Genomic DNA, 21,856 nt, shown 5'->3' on the forward strand with positions numbered 1-21,856 from the left:
CACACCAAGAACAAATTCCCAGGGTCTTCTAAGACTCTAAACTCAGAAAGAGGGACAGTGGGTAGGGCTAGGTTTGGACACAATATCTGATAAGGTTGCCAGGCACGATGGCTCACACCTGCAATCCCATCACTTTCAGAGGCCAAGGCAGGTGGATCACCTGAGGTCAGGAGTTCGAGACCAGCCTGGCCAACATGGTGAAACCCCCTTCTCTACTAAAAATACAAAAATTAGCTGGTGGCACACACCTGTAATCCCAGCTACTCCGGAGACTGAGGCATGAGAATCATTTGAACCCAGGAGGTAGAGGTTACAGTGAGCCAAGATCATGCCACTGTACTCCAGCCTGGGCAACAGAGCAAGACTCTGTCTCAAAAAAAAAAAATAAAAAAATAAATAAATAAATAAATAAATAAATAGAAATCTGATAAGGTGCCTGGGAATTGTTGGGCCCCACTCTGGCTCTCCTTCCGTACTCAGCCATCCCTCGGATGTACAGGAGATGAAGCAAGGCAGCTGTGGCCCTGTGCCCGTTCCCACTGCCCAGTCCCTGGCCACCTTTGCTGGGGGTATCACTACTGGGCCCCTCTCCTTTAGAGACTGCATCCTAATGAAGCCTTTCACTTTCCTTGCTGGATTTCCATTAAGGAAACTCCTGGTTCCTCATGAAGCCTTTAAAAAAATTACTCTCCACTGAGGACGGGGGCTGCTGCAAAGTCTCCAGGGAGGCCGTGTAAGGGATATGGGGCTGTCTTTGGGCCAGGCCTCCAGCAGCTAGCTAATAGCCTGCACGCAGGGACACTGCTGATGGGAGGACTCAGCTGACCAGTCTTGACCTCTAAAGACCCCAGAGAGTATGATGACCAGAGTACCCCCTAATCCACCCAAAAGGGCCTGTTTCACTGCTGTGAGGAATGACCAGGGCAAGGGGACAGTTGCGGGCTGATAGGATTCCAAAGTGACTCAACAGAGGCTTGGAACAGAGTCCAGGTGTCTACCAGCAAATAGAGGGGACTGGACTCTGGACACATGAAGCCCAGATTGATGGAGGGCGAGCGGGCTCTGCCCTCACAGATGAAGGCATAGGGGAGTGACGTGGCACACCAGCCACTTGCTCTGTGGACATGACCTCATCTGTTCACCCCCCACTCCTGCCCCCAACTGATAAGAATCTGGCGATGTTTCCTGTAGTCCAAGGGTCTCAGACAATGGTGTGAACGGCTGGCCCTACTGGAAAGGACATTGTTCAGGGAAGAAAAAACAACACACCAGCACAAAGCCAGGGCAGGACCTGCTGAAATGTAAGGGGCTGTTTACAAACCCATGATTTCTAAGGGGAAGAACACAATGGAGAATTGTTTTGGCGAGGCTGGTGTCTCCTCCAGTAGGCTCCTGGGGGCTGGGGATGGCTTTGATGGTCCAGACAAGTCTCAGATGCTCTGAAAAGGATGGATACTAATGGCGCGGATGCCTTCCTGTTTATTAGAGGTGTGTGCAGGGCAGGGTCAAGAAGCCAGTTTACACCAAAGACAAGGGGAAGGGGCTCCTGGGGCTTACCGCTTCCATCTGGACCTCATGCTGTCGATGTTGCTCAGGGATCCCAGGGTTAGAGCAGGTTTGCTAGGGGAGAAGTGAGGGCGAGGGTTTTTTCTTTTGGGAAAAAAATCAGTTCTTCAGTTTTTCTGTCATTTTTCGGAAAAATGTATAAGCCATGACACCTTTGCGAATAGCCAGCTCCTTTAGAATGGAGGGCCCTGGCTTAGTCACTAGGGAGACTTCTCACACCTGGGGGCCCCCATGATGCTGTGACTGGGAGCACATGGGAAACTGATGCTGTCTCCCTGGGGTCAGGGTCAGTGGAGGTGCTGCTTCTCACAGCATCCTCCCACCCCGCCCATAGAGGCTAGAGCCTTTGAGCCACCACCCAGAGGTCCTGATGTCAGCGAGTGTGCATTCGTGTGGACAGGTACCTGTGCATGTGTGCATGTGGGAGGAGGGTGGGGCAGAAAAGGAATAGAACCATATCACACATTCCCCCTTGGGACTGGCAGTCGCCATTTTTGGTGGAGGAGAGGGCATCTGGATGCCTCTCAGTGAGTAATCGGGAGACATTTTTGGTGGGTTAGGAGAGCCACTTTGGGTCTGGAGAGACTATGAAGGCAGTCTTGTCTAAGGATTTGACCTGTGAGGGGGAGCTTTCAAACTCATCTCTAATCCTAACAGGAACGTGCCTCATGAATAAACTCGAACAGATGTGTTTAGAACAATTGAGGCTCAATAAGTCTTATGCAATCTCAAAACAGAAGCAAGATTTTCATAAGCCATTCCCAGCCTTCCAGGTCTGAGGGTTTATAATCGTCATCAACATGCTAACAGTGCCCTCTGGTGTTTGGCAGCAAAACACAGGCTTATGAATACAGGGTACGGAGCATCCATCAGTTCTGTAGACATTAAACTGCCTCTGAATGTGGAGTCCTGGGCCAGGCATCATGAGGGGAAGAAAGGTTAATAAGACAGACAGGTCCCTGGAGCTTCTGATCTAGCAGGAGAGACAGACCCACAACTGTAGGACAGACAGAGAATGACATGGGCTATAACAAGGGGTACAAACAGAGACAGTACGAGTGCCTAGAGATGAAGAAGTAGCCCTTAGGCTGTGTTTAACAGGCTGAAGATGGATGCCAGGACTCTCCAGGCTGAGAACCCCAGGCCCAGGGCCCAGTATTCTGAGGCAGCCAGAGCAGAACGCCTGTGGGTGGGGTGTCCTGGGAGATGCAGCTATGGAAGGCCCTATTTGTAGAAGGTCTTGAATGCCAATCTCAGCAGGACCATCCTGAGCAAAGAGTTAGCAGATGTTTTATGGTAATTGGCAGAAGGGAAAAGGGTGGATGTGTCAGAGAAGCAAGTGGACACAGGAAACCATGCAGACAGAAGACTTTTGCTGCCCATCGTGTGAGGCATCAAGGTCTGAGCTGAGCACTGACATTGGGAAGGAGAGGAAGGCAAACATTTGAAAAACAGTCGCACTGACAAGAAAGAGGTTGGCCGAACAGAGAGGGAAGCTGAAGGAAATTATGAGGTTTCTGGCCTTAGTTTATGTTTCCGGTAAAGGTAACGATTAGAGGAAGGGGAGCAGGTGCTTTGGGAAAGTTTTATTTAACATCTATTTCTACTATCCCTAAGTGAACTAATTTCTCTCAGCTCCTAAGTTATGAAACAGTAATTAATTCTAATAAGACACATCTGTTATGAAAATAGGTATTAAAAATTTTAAACGTGTTTGTAATGAAACAGGCATTTAAAAGAAGATGAGCTTGGGGCATCTTGTGGTGTCAGAAAGTAAAAAAGTGCTCAAAAACAAAACAAAACAAAGCCAAACACACAGTGACAGGGATGTGTGAAAAGGACACATGAACACCCAATGGCCAAAGCGATTTGAGCAACAAAATAAAGTATTATTACATTGTAACCCAAAGTATAAAATGCATGTCCAGGAGTCCATACTAAATGATTGAATAGGCTGTACACAGTGGCTCACGCCTGTATTCCCAGCATTTTGGGGGGCCGAGGTGGGTGGGTCACCTGAGGTCAGGAGTTCAAGACCAGCCCGACCAACCTGGTGAACCCCTTCTCTACTAAAAATACAAAATTAGCCGGGCATGGTGGCGCATGCCTATAATCCCAGCTACTTGGGAGGCTGAGGCAGGAGAATCACTTGAACCCGGGAGGCAGACGTTGCAGTGAGCTAAGATCGCACCACTGCACTCCAGCCTGGGCAACAAGAGCGAAACTCCGTCTCAAAAAAAAAAAAAAAAAAGATTGACTAAATAAATAAGCAGGAGAGAATAGGTAAATCTCCCATGCAGAACCATTCCAAATAATTTATGTAGATACTCCATCCTCAAGGAGGAGTTGCATAGAAATCTCTACTTAACTGTAGGTTCCACATAGTGACTTCCCTTTGGAAGGTACAGTATGAAAAGAGGAAAAGCCTGGGTGCGGTGGCTCCCACCTGTAACCCCAGCACTTTGGTAGGCTGAGGTGGGTGGATCTCGAGGTCAGGAGTTCGAGACCAGCCTGGCCAACGTGGTGAAACCCCATCTCTACTAAAAAAAATTAGCTGGTGTGGTGGTGCACACCTGTAATCCCAGCTACTTAGGAGGCTGAGGCAGGAGAATTGCTTGAACCTGGGAGGCAGAGGTTGCAGTGAACCAAGATTGTACCACTGCATTCCAGCCTGGGCAACAGAGTACAACTCCATCTCAAAAAAAAAAAAAGAAAGAAAGAAAAGAAAAGGGGGAAAAAGGGTAACTTTACAGTGGAGAAATCTGACAAAACCTATCTCAGCCAAATGATCAAAGTCAACCTCAACAGTGACAGGTCATGTTGATACTATGTAACTTTGATATAATGTGATGAAAATGGCACTTCTCCTGTGTCTTCCTCCAAAACCCATAACCCCAGTCTAATCATGAGAAAAACATCAGAACAATCCCAGTTGAGAGACACTCTGCAAAATACTTGACCAGTACTCCTCAGAAGTGTCAAGGTCTTCAGAATCAAGGGAAGTCTGCCATTCCATCACAGCCAAGAGGAACCTAATGAGATATGACACAGTGCAATGTGGTATCCTGGAACAGAAAAGACAAGAAAATCTCAATAAAATTTGGGCTTTAGTTAATAATGATGTATCAATATTCGTTCTTTAATTGTGACAAATTTGCTATACTAATGTGTTAATAGTAGGAGAAATTAGGTTTGGGATATATGGGGACTCTATACTATCTTTACAATGTTTCTGTAAGTCTAAAACTATTCTAAATTAAAAGCTTATTTAAGAAAGAAGCTGGCTGGGTGTGGTGGCTCACACCTGTAATCTCAGCACTTTAGGAGGCCAAGGTGGGCAGATCCCTTGAGCCCAGGAGTTCAAGACCAGCCTTGGCAACATGGTGAAACCTCATCTCTAAAAAAAAATAAAAAAATTAGCCAGGCATGGTGATGCATGCCTATAGTCTCAGCTACTTGGAAGGCTGAGGTGGGAGGATTACTTGAGCCTAGGGAGGTCGGGGCAGTGAGCCATGATCATGCCACTGAACAGAGTGAGACCCTGACTCAAAAAAAAAAAAAACAAAAGGGCTGGGCGCAGTGGCTCACGCCTGTAATCCCAGCACTTTGGGCGGCCGAGGCAGTCAGGAGTTCGAGACCAGCCTGACCAACTTGGTGAAACCCCGTCTCTACTAAAAATACAAAATTAGCCTGGCATAGTGGCACATGCCTGTAATCCCAGCTACTCAGGAGGCTGAGGAAGGAGAATTGCTTGAAGCTGGGAGGTGGAGGTTGCAGTGAGCTGAGATCACACCACTGCACTGCACTCCCACCTGGGCAACAGAGTGAGACTCCCCCTCAAAAAAAAAAAAAAAGAAAAAGAAAAGCAAAAAGAGTCCAGGCGTGGTGGCTCACACCTGTAATCTCAGCACTTTGGGAGCTGAGGTGGGTGGATCACGAGGTCAAAGAGACTCTGTCTCAAAAAAAAAAAAAAAAAAAAGAAATAAGCCAGTTATTTAGTGGAGAATGACTCATTAGGCCCAGATGAAGAATAGAACATTTCAAGGTTGGACTTTCCAGCCTATAAAAATAGGGTTGGCTATTAACATCAGTGGAGACTAAAAATACAAAGAGTAAGAAATAGTTAATAGGGGTGTGTGTGTGTGTATGTGTGTGTGTGTGTGTGTATGCACTGTCCTGTTAGCTAAGCAAGTACCCACAAAGCCAACTGTACACAGATGTAGGGCAGCTGACATCTGGGTGACAAAAACTGCCCCCTCTCCAGCTCCCTTTCTACCCACTGAAGCTAAAGTCGAGAGGGCACTGTTAGGGACCATTACTCTCAGTTAAGATAGTGTTTCTCACACTTGAGTATACAAATAGACTCCTTAAGAAAAGATATTCATACTACCACAGATCCCTAAGAATATGCCTGCTGACCCAAGTTACAGAAACTCTAGGTTTAGAACTAAAGTCTTAATCTAAGGAGCGTCTTTCAGTTGTGAATTATCACTGCAAGAGTTGAATCTTTAGAATGGGTTAAATATTGTGTTTTATATGAAAGCTCACAATTAAAAAATGTTCCTGTTACTTGCAGAGCTCTGACAGAATTTCCCTGGACGCCCGGATAAGCAAGGATAGCATTGAGTTGTCAAATCCAAGAGAAAGGAAATGAAGAAAAAGGGCATAATTGTGGGGAGCCCTAGGAGGACAGCTGTGCAGGAGCTCTAGGAGCAGCCAGCCCAGGAGGAGGCGTCTCTGTGAGGCAGGTCTTCAGGAAAAGAAGTGCAGCTGATAGTGATCTGATGCCTGGTCTATGAGGAAAATTGCATTTTGAGACATTTTGTTGATGATTTGCAACATTTCAGAAGAATTAGCAATAGGTATATACCAAAAAATAAGCAATTACTAATTTCAGAAAAAAACATTGTACAAAAGAGGAAAGGTAACCATAGTGTACTGCCTGGCTCCGTGGTGAACAATATTTCTAGCATCATAATAATATAAACATTGAAAGTTAATAAAAATTGTGATACAATTATCTGAGGTGAATGAAAACGGGAAGATTATGTTTTTTTAATTCAATTTTTTTTTTTTTTGAGACAGAGTTTTGCTCTGTTGCCCAGGCTGGAGTGCAATGGCGCAATCTCGGCTCACTGCAACCTCCACCTCCCAGACTCAAACGATTCTCCTGCCTCAACCTCCCGAGTATCTGGGATTATAGGCACTCACCACCGTGCCCGGTTAATTTTTGTATTTTTAGTAGAGATGGGGTTTCACCATGTTGGCAAGGCTGGTCTTGAACTCCTGACCTTAAGTCATCCGCCCGCCTCAGCCTCCCAAAGTGCTGAGATTAACAAGTGTGAGCCACCGTGCCCAGCCAAAAATGGGAAGATTCTAAAGGTGCTAAATCTTTATGTAACGTAATAGAAAGTCAATAATGTCTAAGATTAATAAATTAAGAAACAGCTTTAAAAAATGAGAAGTAGTTGCCTTTAGAGAGTAGGAATGGAAGTAGGGATGGGTAAGTCAAAACTGTTTTTCATTATAATCCTTCTAGTAGTATTAGACTTTTAAAAGTCTATGTTACTTTGCCTGTATACTTTGATAATAACAAAAACACACAGATAGCCTCCATTTGATTTCAAGCGAATTTGCTCAAATCTGAAGGCACTCATTGCATATACACCTTGGATATAAATCTTCAGGGTCTGCAATGTTTGGAATGAGAACATTGTCTTCCACCGTTAGTGGTGATGATTCAGTGGCAAGATGTTGAGAACTATCTGGCAATGGTTCTGAGTTCTCCCCACTAACCAAATCCCATGAAATCTTTAAAAACATAAAAATGTAAGATAGGCTTTGTTCAATTTCTCCGTAGGCCTTCTGCCAGATTCCCATCCTAGTTGTCTTGCCTGTTTTTCGTTTGTTTGAGACAGAGTCTTGCTCTGTCGCCCAGGCCGGAGGGCAGTGGCACAATCTCGGCTCACTGTAACCTCCGCCTCCCCGATTCAAGCAATTCTCCTGCCTCAGCCTCCTGAGTAGCTGGGGTTACAGGCGCCTGCCACCATGCCCAGCAAATTTTTGTATTTTCAGTAGAGATGGGGTTTCACCATGTTGGCTAGGCTGGTCTCGAACTCCTGACGTCAAGTGGTCTGCCCTGGCCTCCCAAAGTGCTGGGATTACAGGTATGAGCCACTGCGCCCGGCCACCTTGCCTAATTTGAATGTCCTGGCATGCAAATTCATATTTAAACTCTGGACGGAAATGCTCGAACCACCGGGCAGTGAGGGTTTGACTGGGCTCACTCATGCTGTGGAGGTGTGCTGAAGCCCACACCAGTCTGGAGAGAATGGAGTCCCTTATGCCCCATGTATAAGCATGGCAGTCCTTGACCTGTTTGAGTCCAGGGCCCCAAGCCTTGCAACAAGGGTCTATTCTCCATCCAGTGTGGACTGCTATGCTGGCTCACCTCCCTAATGAGAACCTGTGTAGTTATTATTTGCACAATGATTGATGAAGATTCTCTGTCCCTGTAACGCCAATTTCCGTATAAACAGGTTTCTTTCCCTCCAAAGAAACATGTCTATATTCTAAGCTAAAAGTTCTACATTAATTCCCTAAATTTTATGGATTAGGAGGGTGAGTTTTCTTATTCTCGTACTCTACCCCGTAGAATCTTTACTACCCAGACAAATTTCAGAATGAATTTATAAGGAAACACCAACGGAGAGAAAACCTTTATTTGCATAACAACAAACATGGGTGAAGTAAGAAGAGGCATATGAAAACAAGATTAAGGTGGAAGAATCCTTGGTGGGAGGAGAGGAGGAGAAGGCAGAGGCGCTCTTGTAGCCATAAATGCATTTCTTTGTTGGCATCTGGACTGCTCCCTCCTCATGCTCCACTGGGACTTCTCTTTGCTTGGCTCATAGTCTCACTGCTGGCCCTGCTTCCTTGTCTCACAGTCCCAGAGCACTCCCTCCCCAAACCCGATGGAGGAGCGCAGCTTCATACCCTATTGTGTGGGATAGCAGCTACTCAGAAGGTGTCACTTGGACTTTTTGCAGCTGTTAGTGATTCTGACGCCCTTGGACCTCCAGGAGCAGCTCCTCCTGCCACGAGAGGACTCTGGCTGTTCTAATAAGGAAGGTTCTGGCCAATCAGTCCAAGAAAGGCCCGGATTCTCTTCCAGGGTGTTGTCTCTGCAGAAATGCTCCTCAGGGTGGAAGGTGCTGCTGCAGCAAGGGATGTCCCCTGAATTTTCAGGTATGTAGTCTGTGGTGAGAGAAAGGCAGGATAGGAAAACTCAAGCCTCTGCTTCTCCCAGGCACAGGTCCTTAAGCTCCTCTCTAGCCACTTTCCTTCCAAAGTCAAAGGCACCAACTATTAATCCCCCTCTGGTGGAATGTCTTCCTCCTTTCCCAGGCACCACAAGTCCCTACAGCCCCCTCCTTGCTCTGAGGCCGGCCCATCCCTCCAACCTCACCTGTGGCTGCAGCAGGTGAGCACTCCTCACACTCCCATTTCTTACTGTTAGATCTAAGAGAGGAGCAGTCCCTGTGGGTTCCGTGGGATCCGCATGTAGCACACAGAATGAGGCACCACCTCCTAGAGGAAGAGCCCGGGAAGGGTTGTGGAGACATACAGAACACCAACTGCCATTCTTGGATGTTTGCTATGGGCCAGGCATTTTTTACAGCACATTTTACCCAAGATGAATGTATGGCTCAGAGAGGATGAGTGCTGATCCTGGAAACCTGCCATCAGTCATAATCCCTTGAAAGGTAGATTAGGAAAGGAATTGGCTCTGAATGTCTCTCCACTGGGCACAAGGTGAAGCGGACCTTGCAGGGGAGACCTGTTCACTTGCACACAAGTGAGTCAGGGGCTGGTCAAGAATGAGACTTAGCAATCGTGTTTATCCTAAGGTCTGCATACAAGAGTGAATTTCTTACTTCTAATAACTGTGCCAAGGTCTAACTCTAAGATAGCACTGATGAGAGCTCTTTCTAGCCAGAAGCCTTCCCCTACCCTTCATCCTCAAAGCTGTCTCTGCCTTGTTCATACAGACAGATGGTGGCATCACAGTGCTGATAGCGTTGATATAAGTCTGAGAAAGCCCCTGGCTCGAGTTCCCAGGCAGCATCTCTGCAGTGGGAGAAGAAACAGTGAATAAGAACATAATGGGTTGGTGAAACTTTTGTCTATCAGGGAGGAGTTAGGAAGAACCCAAGCTAAGCACAGCAAGAGTTCAGTAGGCTGCCCGAACACTTCCAACAAGGCTGGTCAAGTGGCCTGGCAGTGGGAGAGGGTTGAAGCAGGATGAATGGAACGTGCATGCAGGTTCCTTAGTTCCACTCTGGAATCCAATAACTCAACCCCCCAGGGAATTCTGATTCTCCAAATGCCCTTTTTAGCAATAAGCACCCCCTTCCCCCGCAAACTTCTTCCCCCTCTCTTCTGTTTTGATAATTGAAAAGCACTCCCTCCTCCCCTTCCTTCTTATCAGTGCCTCTGCTGCTCTTATTCTCTGAACTATCCTCTCACTCACCTCCTCTCTGGAAATCTAGGCAACCCACTCCCTGGCTCAGTTCCTGCTTTGGGGTTCCCACTACCTGTCTGGAATATGAATTCCCATTCTCAGCATTTCTTGAGGAAACTCTTTTCGATTGTTACACTGTGGACATTTGAAGAAATGCTTTGCTGATGTGTGGGCATATTTCTGTAAGAGAAACAGGGAAGAGCTCTGTGTTTGTAAAAACCCTTTGACTACCTTCTTTCCCCTTCCAACCCCCCCCCTTACAAAGAGGATGTTGCTGAGAGAGTTTGAGGGTACAGGAAAAGGAGTTTGGGTGGGCTAGGGTGAGGGCTGCAAATCCAGGTGTCAGACCTGGGACCAAAATACTTTCAAGAGAATTCCCAGGAGTACCTCAGCTGTCATCTCTGGCCATAGGGCTCGGCAGTACTGAGTAGGGGTCAGGTACCTGGATACATGTTTCCCTTTTCTTTCATCCCAGGAAGTAAGGCTGACATAGAGGATCCTCAGCTCATTCTGGGATGAGCCCATTTGCTCTAGCAATGCCGAAGATTTTGCTTATTCTAAATCTTATCATGGGTGAGGTCCTATAGGCCAGGAATGACCACAGACTGGACTGACTTTCCTCTAACTGCCTGAAACCAGCCCTGAATACAGGCCTCCAGCATGGAGCACCAAAGCTGAGGCACACCTGAGCATTCCCAGGGTGCTCTGGTTCCAGGCAGAGAACTAGGGCAATGGTGGAAGGGACCCAGGGCAGAAAAAGCCCCACCTGTATGCACTTGCGGTGGTAGATGGCTTGACTACAACACGGGCTCTGGATGTTCTCAACACTCTGTTGGGATAAGTCTTCACAACATAAGATGCAGCTTTCCTCCCCCACATTCCCATGTTGGATGTTCTGTGTTGGGCGATGTTTGTCACAAAATGATCTGTGGCCAGTAAACAGACTTGGTTTCTGGATTGTCATCGATGTAGTTTCCCAATGGCCCGCTCTAGGAGGGGCAGCCAGCCACCCAGGCTGGTGCCCAGTGAACCTCCACACTCATGGGGAAGAGGAGAGACAGAGTGAAGAACAGCCACATGCCTTCTCACGGCTGCTCGTCTATTGAGCAAAGTTCCCAGGACTGTCTCCATAGCCTCTTGTTCCTGAAAGCCCCACTTAGTGCTGAGCAGCTGTCTAAGAACCCCAGCTGTTTGTAATTTAAGGAGGGGCAGGAAACAAGGAGAAACCCCTGTGAAATCTCCAAGTCAAGACACTGTTTCTTATTACTGAATGGAGGGACAGATTCACGGGTGAATCAAAACAGGCCTGCTTGTGAGAACTGGACTCTGATTTCATTAGTGGCTGAATAATAAGTTGTAAAAAGGAAGCCAGACTTTTCCCCTTCCTCACTCACTTGTACTCTCCAAAAAATTGTGAAAGGCAACCCCTTTCTTGGCCACAAGGCAGATGGAAGTTTCTGATGCACTGATCCTTCTGGCAGTTGATAGCAGCTCCCTTTTTCTTGCACACAAAGCAGATCTGCAAATGAGTTCCCAGACAGTGCTCAGGACCCCAAGGAAGGCAGACAGACAGTGTGGCACATCTTTCTATTAAATGGAAGTTTTGTGAAATAATAGCCATTCCCTGTCCTCAGTGGTCCTGAATGCTCTGGGGCACCTGGAAGCTGAGCTTCAAGCAGCACTGAGTTCTTTCCTATTTTCTCAAGATGTTTCTCCCTCTTCTCACTTAGGACACCATACTCCAGAGGAATATGGAACTTAAGGACTAGTTGGAAACTCCAAGAGTCCTTTGACATCTAAACTAGGACGTAGGGAAGAGAATAGAAACAGGAATGATGGGTGAGGTATGAAAAGAGGCCTACCCCAAGGTCCTCACTTCAGGGGATTCTAACCTTCCTGGAAGCCCGGGCTGCCTCCTTTTTGATGTCTTCAGGCAGGAATCCATGGAAACCTCTGTTGGACTGGCCCCGCTGAGGCAGCTTACTAGATAAGATCTGGGGGGGCAGTAGAACCAGGCTGTTAACATTGATGATCAGTGAAACAGTGCAGTGAGGTGAGGAGAAGGACAGGGTAAGAGAGCTAAAGAATAGAGCTTGGGCCGGGTGCGGTGGCTCACGCCTGTAATCCCAGCACTTTGGGAGGCCAAGGTGGGCGGATCATGAGGTCAGGAGATGGAGACCATCCTGGCTAACATGGTGAAACCCCGTCTCTACTAAAAATACAAAAAAATTAGCCGGGCGTGGTGGCGGGCGCCTGTAGTCCCAGCTACTCAGGAGGCTGAGGCAGGAAGATGGCGTGAACCCGGGAGGGTGAAGCTTGCAGTGAGCCGAGATCGTGCCACTGCACTACAGCCTGGGCAACAGAACAAGACTGTCTCAAAAAAAAAAAAAAAAAAAAAAAAAGAAAAAGAAAAAGAAAAAAAAGAATACAGCTTGGTGGAATATATATGCATTGACAGGGTAATTTATTTAATGAAGGCTTACATGGCACCAACCATATGTTGAGTACTCTAAGTGGTTTTAAATATTAACTCATTGAGTCCTCCCAACAGCCCTAGGAGGTAGGTACTATTATTGTCCTCATTTTATAGGAGAGGTGATGTGACTTGCTCAAGGCCACAGAACTCTGGAACCTGGACTCTTAACTTTTGCTCTAGGCTGCCTCTCATTTACTGAGGGCTGCTATTGTGTGCTGGGACTTTGGGGGAAACATTTCCTTTGTATTTAGTCATTTTATGCTTACAATCCTTGGCCAGGCACAGTGGCTCACGCCTGTAATCCTAGCACTTGGGGAAGACGAGGCGGGCAGACCATCTGAGGTCAGGAGTTCGAGACCAGCCTGGCCAACATGGTGAAACCCTGTCTCTATTAAAAATACAAAAACTAGGGCGTGGTGGTGTGCGCTTGTAATCCCAGCTACTCGGGAGGCTCAGGCAGGAGAATCGCTTGAACCCGGGAGGCGGAGGTTGCAGTGACCGAGATCACGCCACTGCACTCTAGCCTGGGCGACAGAGCAAGACTCCGTCTCAAAAAAAAAAAAAAAAATCCTGTAATGGCAGATGCTATTATGTCGCTCCTCTTACAGAGGAGGCCACTGAGGTGCAGTGTGGCAAGTGACACTGCCCACCGGGGTTATAGGACAAGGAGGAGCAGAGCTGGCTATTCACACCCAGGCCCGTGGAATCCCCACTCTTACCCTTCCTGCTGCATCACCTCTTAGTACAGAGTAAATACTCTTCTCAGAGTAATACAGGAAGAAAAACATGGTTTTAATATCTCTTGATTGTTGTCATTCTGTATTATGGGGGAAGGAATTGGACTTTTGAAACATATATTTTAAAACTATCTCAGGGTTTTGGGATGAGTGATTTGTTTTCTTTATATTTTTAAGTATCATTCATGTTTTCTGCAATAAGCATGTATTGATTCTATAAATTAGCTACTAAAAAGAAAAAACTAAATCTGTATGTTCTATACAGAAAGATCTCCAAAATATGTATGATGGAAAAAAGCCAAGATACAAAGCACTCTGTATAATGTTTAATTTTTATGTAAAAAATGTATATGCTTGTAAATGCATCAAAATTCTAACTAAGCCCTGACATCTGATAGGACTTACAAGAAAGGAAAATCACAGACCAATCTTTCTCATGAGCACAGATATAAAAATCAAACAAAACATCCAAACTGAATCCAGCACCATATAAAAAGGACAATACATCATACCAAGTAGAGTTTATACCAAGAATGCAAGACTCTCTTAACATTAGAGCATTTAGTTGATGTAACAAACTACATTAACAAAATTAAAGAGAAAAATCAAGGTAATCCCAACAAATACAGGAAAAGTGACAAAATTCAACACCCATTCATGATACTCTGGGCAAACTATATATGAATAAAAGGGATCTTCAACCTGATAAAAACATCTATGAAAAAAACCTACAGCTAACATACTTTAATAGTGAAAAACTGGCCGGGCGCGGTGGCTCACGCTTGTAATCCCAGCACTTTGGGAGGCCGAGGCGGGCGGATCACGAGGTCAGGAGATCGAGACCACGGTGAAACCCCGTCTCTACTAAAAATACAAAAAAAATTAGCCGGGCGTGGTGGCGGGCGCCTGTAGTCCCAGCTACTCGGAGAGGCTGAGGCAGGAGAATGGCGTGAACCCAGGAGGCAGAGCTTGCAGTGAGCTGAGATCGCGCCACTGCACTCCAGCCTGGGCGACAGAGAGAGACTCCGTCTCAAAAAAAAAAAACAAAAAAACAAAAAAAACCAAAATAGTGAAAAACTAGATGCTGTCCCCTGATGTTGAGAACAAGACAAGGATAACAACTCACACCACTTCTATTCAATGTTAGGTTAAAGGTCCTAACCAATACAACAAGGCAAGAAGAAATAAAAGGCAAAGATTGAGAGGAAGAAGTAGAACTGTCTTTATTCACACATGACATGGTTATGTGCATAGGGAATCCTGTGTACACAAGGCATTTACAACAAAATAAAACCAAAAACAACTAATCAAACTCAATTTAACAAGATTACACGATACAAATCAATATACAAAAATAAAATGCATTTCTATATACCAGCAGTAAACTTAAAAATGAAATAAAAATACTATTTACAATAGCATAACCACAAAATATTTAGGAATACATTTAACAAAAGATGTACAAGACTTCGTCACTAAAACTACAAAACATTGCTGAGATATATTTTAAAAGACCCAAATAAGTGGAGAAATATACCATGTCCATGGATTGGAAGGTTCAATATTACTTGTCAATTCTTCCCAAATTGACCTATAAATTCAATGCAATCCCAATCACAATCCCAGTAGACTTTTTTTTAAAGAAAAATTGACAAGCTTAATATAAACTTTATAAAGAAAGGACCTGATAGTCAAAACAATCTTGTAAAAGATTGTAGAACCTAACAATACTGAATTTCAAGACACTATAAAGCCATAATAATCAAGACAGTGGGGACTGGTGTAAGAATAGATACATAGATCAATGACATAAATAGATTATCCAGATCCACAGATATATGGTCAATTGATTTTGACAAAGGCACCAAGGCAATTCTATGGGTAGGCAAAGATTTCTTGCAACACACAAAACGCACTGACCATAAAAGAAAAAATGGATAAACTGGGCTCCATTACAATTACAAACTTGTTCTTTGAAAGACACCATTAAGAAAATGAAAAGACAAGCCAAAGACTAGGAAGAAAATAGTCTCAATACATATATTTGAAAAACAATTTGTATCCGAAATATATAAGCAATTCCTACAACTCAATAATAAAACCACTCAATGTTTTTTTTTTTGTTTTGTTTTGTTTTGTTTTTTTTGAGACGGAGTCTGGCACTGTCACCCAGGCTGGAGTGCAGTGGCGTGATCTTGGCTCACTGCAAGCTCCACTTCCTGGGTTCACGCCATTCTCCTGCCTCAGCCTCCCAAGTAGCTGGGACTACGGGCGTCCCCCACCATGCCCGGCTAATTTTTTGTATTTTTAGTAGAGACAGGGTTTCACCGTGTTAGTCAGTATGGTCTCCATCTCCTGACCTCCTGATCTGCTCGCCTTGGCCTCCCGAAGTGCTGGGATTACAGGTGTGAGCCACCGTGCCCGACCACCACTCAATGTTTTTAAATGGGCAAAAATATTTGTACAGATACTTAACAAACGAAAATATGTGGGCCAGGCCAAGTGCAGTGGCTCACGCCTGTAATCCCAGCACTTTGGGAGGCGGAGGTGGGCAGATCAGGAGGTCAAGAGATTGAGACCATCCTGGCTAACACAGTGAAACCCTGTCTCTACTAAAAATACAAAAAATAGCCAGGCGTGGTGGCGGGCACCTGTAGTCCCAGCTACTTGGGAGGCTGATGCAGAAGAATTGCTCCAACGTGGGAAGTGGAGGTTTCAGTGAGCCAAGATTGCACCACTGCACTCCAGCCTGGGCGACAGAGCGAGACTCCATCTCAAAAAAAAAAAAAAAAAAAAGCAAAAAACAAAAGAAAATATGTGAATGGCCAATAAGCACATGAAAAGAAGCTTTAGTCATCAGAAAAATGGAAACTAAAACCACAATGAAATACCAATACACACCCAGTAGAATGGCTAATTAAAAACACTGACAAAACGAAGTTTTGGCAAGAATACTGTGCAACTGGAATTCTTATAAATTGCTGGTAGGAGTGTAAGCTGGTACAACCGCTTTGGACAGTGATGTGGCAACCTCACATAAAGTTAAATATCTAATTAGCATACAACTAGTAATTCCACTTCTAGGCATTTGCATGAGAGAAGTGAAAGCACATGTTCACAAAAAGACTTGTACATGAATGCTTAAAGTAGCTTTATTCATAATAGTCCTCAAACGGAAACAATTCAGATGTTCATTAACAGGTGAACAGATATGCAAATAGTAACTTATTCATGCAACTGAATACTACCAAGTAATAAAAAGGCATGAGCTACGAATGCATGCAACAACATGGATGAATCTTCAAAACACTGTGTTGGGAGAAAAAAGCCAGATACAAAAGATTATAAACTATATGATTTCACTTATATGAAGTAAAAGAATAGCCAAAAATAATTCATATATCAGAACAGTGATTACGTCTAGTGGGATTGACTGGAAAAGGAGGCAGGAGGGAACTTTCTATGGTGATGAAAATGTTACTTATTTTGATTGGGGTGGTGGTTATATGGGGACATACATTTATCAAAACTTATCAGACTGGACCCTTAAAATTAGTGAATTTTGTTCAAGACCAGCCTGGCTAACATGGTGAAACCTGTCTCTACTAAAAATATAAAATTAGCCAGGCATGGTGGTAGGTGCCTGTAATCCCCGCTACTTGGGAGGCTGAGGCAGGAGAATCACTTGAACCTGGGAGGCAGAGGTTGCAGTGAGCCGGGATCACGCCACTGCACTCCAGCCTGGGCGAGAGAGTGAGACTCCGTTCTCAAAAAAAGAAAAAAAATTGGTGATTTTTACAGTATGGAAGTTATACCTAATAAAAAAATACTGGGAAAAAGCAATTGGAAGGATGTTACAATTTTGACAGCATTTGTTTCTGGGGAGAGGGAGAAGGATTGGGAACATTGTTTAGGGAAGAGACTTTTTTACTGAACTTACTTTATACTGTCAGGGTTTTATACCAGACACATACATTTTTCTTTTTTTGAGGCAAGGTCTTCCTCTGTCACCCAGGCTGGAGTGTGGTGGTGTGATCACTGCTCACTGCAGCCTCCACCTCCAGGGCTCAAGCGATCCTCTTGCCTCAGCCTCCGGAGTTGCTGGGACTACGGGCGTTTGCCACTATGCCCAGCTTTTTTTTTTTTTTTTAATTTTTTTGTAGAGACAAGGTTGCCCAGGCTGGTCTCGAACTCCTGGGTTCAAGAGACCCTCCTGCCTCGGCCTCCCAAAGTGCTGGGATTACAGGCGCGAGCCACTGCGCCCAGCCTTAAAAATAGATTTTAAAACAAAAAAGCTATTAAGAAAAACAAAAAAAACAAGGCTGTGGATCTGAGGATGAATGTAACAGAGAACAGTCAGTACACCAAAAGCCATAGGATATTCAAAGCAAAGGAGGCCTCATACTCACAAGACAGAAATAATGCACGCTGATACTGTCTTTCTGAAGAAATTCCCCTAATTTTTCGGGATCCCCAGGTTCTCGAAGGCATAGCCAGCAAACTGGAAGAGAGGACACTCAGAATTTGGCTTAAGTTGACCATTAAGAATGGAAGAGAAGGGTGAGAATGTAACCATTCCTCTAAGGAAGGAGTAGAATACTAGGAAAAGGGTCATTTTGGCAAGGAGGAAGGTTGGGATGAGGTCTTATTTGGTATCAATTAGGCTGTCATGTAATTCTGGTTACAGTGAACAAGTTGGCCACAACTGCTCACTTCACTTTTGTTTTGTTTTGTTCTAAAGTGACTTTAATAACTTGTTTCTTGAACTTCAGACATGGTAATTTAAAATGGCAGTTCCTGAGTCCTCAAGATCTTAGAGAATCTAGGAAGCAAGTAGGGCTGGGAGAGAGAGAAGAAGCAAGTATACTGCCGCATACAGGTGGCCTTCTTTGCTGAGGGCTGGAGGCAGTAGGTGAACACAAGCTCCAGTCTTTCTTACCAGGCCCTGAAGACGGTTTCCTCTGGGTTACCCTCCTAGTCTTGGCAGATTTTCTAAACAAGAGAAATAAGAAGCACGAGGTGTTCTCTGAGGATCTTGTTGATAACCTTTTTAACATTTCCCTTAAAATGCCATTCATGGGTCTGATGAAGGACCAACAAATCTACAGCCTAAGACATCAGCTTCTTTTCATATTTCATATATATATGTTTTTGAGACAGAGTCTTGCTCTGTTGCCCAGGCTGGAGTGCTGTGGCGCGATCTCGCTTACTGCAACCTCCACCTCCTGGGTTCAAGCAATTCTCCTGCCGCAGCCCCCCGAGGAGATGGGATTACAGGCGCCTGTCACCACGCCCAGCTAATTTCTGTATTTTTAGTAGAGATGGGGTTTCACCATGTTGGCCAGGCTGGTCTCGAGCTCCTGACCTCAGGTGATCCACCCACCTCAGCCTCCCAAAGTGCTGACATTACAGGCATGAGCCACCGCACCTGGCCATATTTCATATATTTTTTTTTAAGTGCAAAACATACTGAGTTATTTGAGGGCAGGAACTGGATTTGTAAGCATCTTTCTCTCCCCAGTGCCTGTACTGCCTACGTTGACTGAATGAATGCAAGAGCAAACCCTCTTTTACTTTTTTACTGTTTCTTCTGCCAACTACTCTGAATCTCAGGTGGTACCACCTTTACAAAGCATACTAAAATGAACCAAAATTGATAAAAGTATTTCCCGTTGCGAGGCACTATTCTTGGCACTTTACATGTATTAGCTCAATTAATCTACAGTAGCTCAATGAATCTACAGAATACTCTAAAAAGTACATGCCATTAGTATGTACATTTTCCAGATGAGGAAACTGAGGCATAAAGAAATGAAGTGCCTTCTGTCACAGTTGTTGGCAAGTGGCAGAGCTAGGATATGAATCTGGGTAGCAAGGTTCCAGAGTCAGCACTTTGCTACTAGGGACAGCACTGATAAGTCAGGTATGACAGCTCCCAGCTCCCAGTGTGCGCTTCCACACTGTCCAACCTAAACCCCCAAGACTATGACAAAAGGGGGAAAAAGTGCAGCCTATACCACAGGCCATTGGACAATTTCTCCCAAATTCCCTGTGTCAACTACTTCTACCTCAATCTTTGGCGTTCCTTCTTTTCTTTTACAGTCTTCATTCGGTGCTGTCTCTCTCTCCTCTCTTGAATTCTTCTATACTACTGTGAGGACAATACAGGCTCTTCCAGCTATAAATATAAATGGGGTTTGGTAAGCAATTTAATTCTAGATTTGGTTATCAAGTTCCCCAGGGTCATGGCAATGGTGCACTTCACCTCCCAACCCATGTGATGGAATAAAAGGCACTGTTCTAGGTACTTGACATGTGTTAACTCACAAACACGCCATGCAGTAGATACCATTACTATCCCCATTTTCAAGATGAGGGGACTGAGGCACAGAGAGGTTTAAGTATCCTGCCCAAGGTAAGAGTTAGTAAATGATATACATGAGATCTGAACTCAGGTAGCCTGGCTCCAGAGGCCAACACTAACTCTCATGTTATACTGCTATCACACAGTAGCAAAAGAACTTAGAACATTACTTGACCTAGCTAAATGGTTGTTTCTTTGTGCTTACAAAAAAATACGTGAAGTAGCACTCAGGGAAAAAAAGTCTCCTTTTGCACCTAAGTATGGGTGCCTTAATTCTACCCAGTGAAAGCTAGATAAGGTAGCTTTTTCCTAGGCAAAGGAGCCTGTGAGATTTGGGCTGCCTAAAAGCAAGAACTCCCTCTAGTGAGAGACAAGAGGTAACACTGACCAACACCCCCTGGGCTCTATCACTTTTTTTTTTTTGAGACAGGGTCTCTCATTGTTGCCCAGGCTGGAGTGCAGTGGGTGAGTGCATCAAAGTGCCACTTTCCTAGGCTCAGATGATCTTCCTGACTCAGCCTCCCAAGTAGCTGGGACCACAGGTGCCATGCCACCGCACCAGCTAATTTTTTGTAGAGACGGGGTTTTGCCATGTTGCCCAGGCTGGTCTTCAACGCCTGGGCTCCAGCGATCCTTCCGCCTCAGCCTCCCAAAGTGCTGGGATTACAGGCGTGAGCCACCAGGCCTGGCCTCTCCTATCAATTTTCACCTAGGCTCAGGTGGCCACTGAGGTATGGTCTGTACCCAACCTTTGTCTCTATCTGAGCCGAGTACAATAGCCAAAAGTGCAGAAGGTACCTTGTCTCCTATTTCCAATGTCAGCCAACTCCGGCTACTACCTGTTTTCATTAGTAAACAAACTATAAAACAAATGTACAGTTTCACTGGTTAACGGGGAGATCCCTGAAAGTGAACGGGAACGAAAGAAAATCCACCGCTGTGAAGCAAGGTCTAGTCAGGGGAGAGAAGAAGGACAGCATTTCTTAGAAGGAGCGCTGGGTGAATCAGGTCACTCCAGAGACACTCCAGTATCCATGGCCTCCGATCACGGCTGGAGATCGTGAATATCTTCAGGGACTTTAAACTATTCTGCATGAATAAGGACGACTGAGAAAATTACTGTTCAAGAAACCAAAGCCACCCTGCCTTCCCCTTCTTTGTGCTTGTTCTGTCTCCTCCTCTAACCCAGGAGTTGCAGAAACAATGACATCTGATGGCTTCTTCCTCAAGGAAAACACTGGACAGGCTGGAAGAGGAGAGAGAAGGGCATGTCCTGACCTCGCTGTTCCCACAGGGGTCCACGTGAGCGGACTGCGAAGCAGTTCCCAGTTATTGGGGCTACCCCGACCATCCAGCAATAAACATAAAACCTTGAAACTTCAGTTCTTTGCATCGCTGGGCCAAGACGTTCCTCGAGCAGGATTCTGTGCATACACTGCTAGTTACAAGACGTCACTATCTTCAAAACATCTGAGGGGGAGCGTTGCAAATGAGGCCTCTACGAGCTGCCAGGCAGTGGCCTCCTAACCCGGCGGACGCTGCTCGGAACGCTTATCAAGTTGTTTCACTGGACACGTGCTGGGTAAATGCTTGTTGAGAAAATCAAAAATAAATAAACGTGTTCGACCCGCCGCCGCAAGAATGATTTATTTGTAAAATACGTGTCGGTGTGGTCACAACCGTTCCCCGGAGGTTAACCGCCTGAGAAGGGGCTCAAGGGGCATCCCGCGGATGCCAGACCAGGCTCATGTCGCGCCTGCCGGGCGGCCAGTGCAGGGCCGGGCCGAGGTCGCCTCCGCCGCTCCTCCTCGCGGTAGCTCACCGGCCGCCACTCCCGGCCAGAGCCACCCTCCCAGCTGTCTCTGAGGGCGCCGCTGTACTGGAGCTTTAGTCGTTGACACAGGCCGTGGTAGCTACCTGCGGGCGGCCGCCCTGCGCGGTGACTGCGCCGCCGAAGACTGCGAGCGCGCAAAAGGGGGCGGGTCACGCGGACTGTGACCTTCGGGAACAGCTGCGACGCCTACCGTTGGTAGAAAGCGACCGCTAACGGCCGCGCGCTAACGGCCGCGCGCCCCTCCCGTCCCCCAGTCTCGCGCCTCAGCGCCCAACACCTCCCGCCCCCGCCCCTTCCCCTCGCCGCCCCCGCCCCTTCCCCTCGCCGCCCCCGCCCCTTCCCCTCGCCGCCCCAT

At 45.9% G+C, this 21,856-nt stretch overlaps 1 protein-coding gene and 1 long non-coding RNA gene across 2 annotated transcripts; one reads left to right on the plus strand and one right to left on the minus strand.

Annotated features, from left to right (window-relative positions):
* Nucleotides 1–8,270: 8,270 nt before the first annotated feature.
* PHF7 (PHD finger protein 7) lies at nucleotides 8,271–21,735 on the minus strand. The gene is made up of 11 exons (XM_032161355.2): nucleotides 21,038–21,735; nucleotides 19,372–19,481; nucleotides 18,243–18,295; nucleotides 17,713–17,804; nucleotides 11,983–12,084; nucleotides 11,485–11,609; nucleotides 10,857–11,016; nucleotides 10,164–10,270; nucleotides 9,580–9,696; nucleotides 9,035–9,156; nucleotides 8,271–8,823 (listed from the first exon to the last, which is right to left on the minus strand). Exons 2-11 carry the CDS (start codon nucleotides 19,410–19,412, stop codon nucleotides 8,597–8,599), a joined length of 1,146 nt encoding a protein of 381 aa, XP_032017246.1. The 5' UTR covers nucleotides 19,413–19,481; nucleotides 21,038–21,735; the 3' UTR covers nucleotides 8,271–8,596.
* Nucleotides 19,495–21,293, plus strand: LOC131384087 (uncharacterized). Its single transcript, XR_009214597.1, has 2 exons — nucleotides 19,495–19,718; nucleotides 20,857–21,293. It is a non-coding gene; the product is annotated as an uncharacterized LOC131384087 (long non-coding RNA).
* Nucleotides 21,736–21,856: the final 121 nt, after the last annotated feature.

This window comes from Hylobates moloch, unplaced genomic scaffold (genome assembly GCF_009828535.3).
Source record: "Hylobates moloch isolate HMO894 unplaced genomic scaffold, HMol_V3 SCAFFOLD_8, whole genome shotgun sequence".
NCBI classification, from domain to species: Eukaryota; Metazoa; Chordata; class Mammalia; order Primates; family Hylobatidae; genus Hylobates; species Hylobates moloch.